The sequence below is a fragment of the Aplysia californica genome, unplaced genomic scaffold, assembly GCF_000002075.1.
Source record: "Aplysia californica isolate F4 #8 unplaced genomic scaffold, AplCal3.0 scaffold00007, whole genome shotgun sequence".
Classification (NCBI taxonomy): domain Eukaryota; kingdom Metazoa; phylum Mollusca; class Gastropoda; order Aplysiida; family Aplysiidae; genus Aplysia; species Aplysia californica.
In genome coordinates, this window is record NW_004797277.1 from 888,162 (window position 1) to 890,924 (window position 2,763).

The 2,763-nt window shown below is 39.7% G+C and overlaps 1 protein-coding gene across 1 annotated transcript in view; it reads right to left on the reverse strand.

The window, feature by feature from the left end:
- Positions 1-2,763, reverse strand: part of LOC101852371 — a gene marked incomplete at its 3' end in the record, with an annotated part of 64,598 nt that overhangs the window by 17,979 nt on the left and 43,856 nt on the right. Inside the window, 3 exon segments of the mRNA XM_013081469.1 lie at positions 162-262; positions 1,126-1,304; positions 1,925-2,313. Of these exon segments, the coding sequence (XP_012936923.1) occupies positions 162-262; positions 1,126-1,304; positions 1,925-2,313 (669 nt within the window).

The window sequence follows — 2,763 nt, forward strand, 5'->3', positions numbered from 1 at the left end:
TCTCTCTCTCTTTCTCTCTCTCTCTCTTTCTCTCTCTGTCTCTCTCTCTCTCTCTCTCTCTCTCTCTCTCTCTCTCTCACACACACTCTCTCTTAATTCCCAAGCCCCGTGTCTCTGTCTTTTCCTCTCCCTAACCGCCGTCGTTTTGATTTTCGCCTTACCATCGCAGTGATAGTCTTGTAGCTTGTCCATCGTTTCCCTCCACACCCTGAAAACTAGGATTTCCATGAGAGAAGTCTTGTTTTTATTGGCTCCTGGAGATCTGGCGAAAACAAGACGAAAAGCTTAACTATGAACGCTATCATCGACACAATTTACATCATTTTGAAGGCGGGCTTCGAGCCGTCTGCCTGTCAGTGCCTGCCTGGGGTATGAGACAAATGGCGTCCCTGCAGAATGACCAAGATACTCAATAAAATTTCTCCTCATACGAGAATCGAACTTCGGTCTCCTGCTTGCGACGACGAAGTGCCTAATCATTAATACACAAGAGGCACCGGTTCTAAATGTTGTGTGGTTATGAAACTGAAAAGGAAACAAATAATGCAGGCGCTAACAACTACTGTAGTAAAGTATGCATTCTGTTTGTAATTTGGTGTACCAACTGATGCGTTCTAATCTAAGTTGAGAAAAGAAACGTTGAAGGGCTCAGTAATGCAATGAGAACTGACAATGACTCACTGACAACAGAACAAGTGTTTAGATATTATGCTCAAACTATCTACCTGTTTCCTTTGTGTGTCTTCTAACACATTGACACTTAAAACTCATTGTTATAATCCAAATAGAAATCAAAATAAAGTACGGTATTTCAAACTAGTAATATTTTTAAGATCGCATTGGTAAGGTGAAATCTTAAATTACCGGTAATACTCAGATATAGATAGATAGATAGATAGATAGATAGATAGATAGATAGATAGATAGATAGATAGATAGATAGATAGATAAAAGAAAAAAGAGAAAGAGAGAAAAAGAGAGAGATAAAGAGAGAGAGAGAGAGAGAGAGAGAGAGAGAGAGAGAGAGAGAGAGAGAGAGAGAGAGAGAGAGAGAGAGAAAGAGAGAGACAGAAGGACAGAGAGAGATAAAGGGAGTACCACATATTTTTTTAAAGAATGAATTACTTTGCAAGATGAAGAGGGTGTTTCTCGGTGACAGGCTCGGCTTTGTGGGAGGCGTTGAGAGTGTTGGTCAGCAAGTGGCCATCCAGTCTTAGTTCGATTCCTCCTTTGTGGCTCCACGTTGCGTCAATCGTGTACCACCGTTGGAGGTCAAGCAACTGGTCGTAGATAGCTCGCCATACCTGTGGTTGTTGTAGATTGAAATTAAATTGATGCTACCCCTTGGAGTCGTAATATTATACCCTTAAAAAAGTAGCGTTTACGAACCCTGAAAGAGGTAGGGAGCACGCGTTTATAGAATTTTAAAAGACAAACATAAATGCCCCCCCCCCCCCCCAAATAAAACAACAAAAACATGCCCCAACCCCTAACCCAAACTAACAATGCATTTTTTTCAACAGAAAAAAAATGATGACCTAAAATTACATAAACTCAGAAAATGGAAATAGCATTATGATAGCTAGATCATTGGAGAGTGTTTCAAATTCCAAAAAGGAGTTTTGTGCGAAAAAAAGACTGTTTTCCTTAACAAGTGCATGCTTGTTAGGTTTGTGCATCCTGAGAAATATATGTCAGAATCATGGACTATAATATTTCTGCCGTATTTGAAGACGAACGGGTAATAAATAAATAAATCGCACTTTATTACTACCTGTTGGGAAACTTGAGTTAGACCGATGATTATACATAAAACATGCATAATTAAACACGCAAAAATTCATACAAAAATATCAAGAATAAATAATACCAAAGAATGCGTGGAGATTAAAACACACTGAGGCTCGACCATGAAGCTTCTTACCATAACTCCGTCTTTCACCCAGAAGTTGATCTTGCCATGAAAGTAATAAAGGGAGATTCCCGTAGAGTTGAGCAAATCTCCGCCACTTGACATAATAAAATTAGGCTCCACAAGAAAATCCAGGAATCTGAAGGTCATACGGTACGTGAGGTCGCTCTCACAGCTTGTGATGTCATCGACGCACGGGAAACCTGTGTTGCTGACCTCCACGTACTCCCCTTGCTGATCTAGTACCAGCATGACGTCTTTGTCCTCCTGTCTGATGCTGACGTCACCGTGTGATTTCATGGTACCAAGTGACGTGACTACCTCTGATTTTTCGGAGGTCACGCTTTCGAATTTGAAGTCAGACAGAGCAGCACTGCAGGCGTCTTTGGTCGAAGTGACATCTGAAAAGATCGATATGGATTTTAGATAGATAGATAGATAGATAGATAGATAGATAGATAGATAGATAGATAGATAGATAGATAGATAGATAGATAGATAGATAGATAGATAGATAAATAAATAGACCCATTACTTCTTTCCACACTCTATCTGTAAGCTTACTTAATGGAAAAGCTTAAAAGTTCACTGAAGTAAAGGGGAACAGTTGTTTGTAATTGTCGAAAAGTCTTCTTCACACCAGCACGACAATTAGATGTGTAAAATATTAAGGAATTACATAATAGCTGAATCAGATGCGAAAGCGGGGGGGGGGGGGGGGACTAAGAGGAAGAGAATTTACTCAAATTATAAGGAATCTTTTTGAAATGACAACTTCTGATGTCGTTGTTGGTGAAGTTAACAATTTTGTTGTTGTTGATGTTGATGTTGGTGGTGGTAGTAGTGTTGAA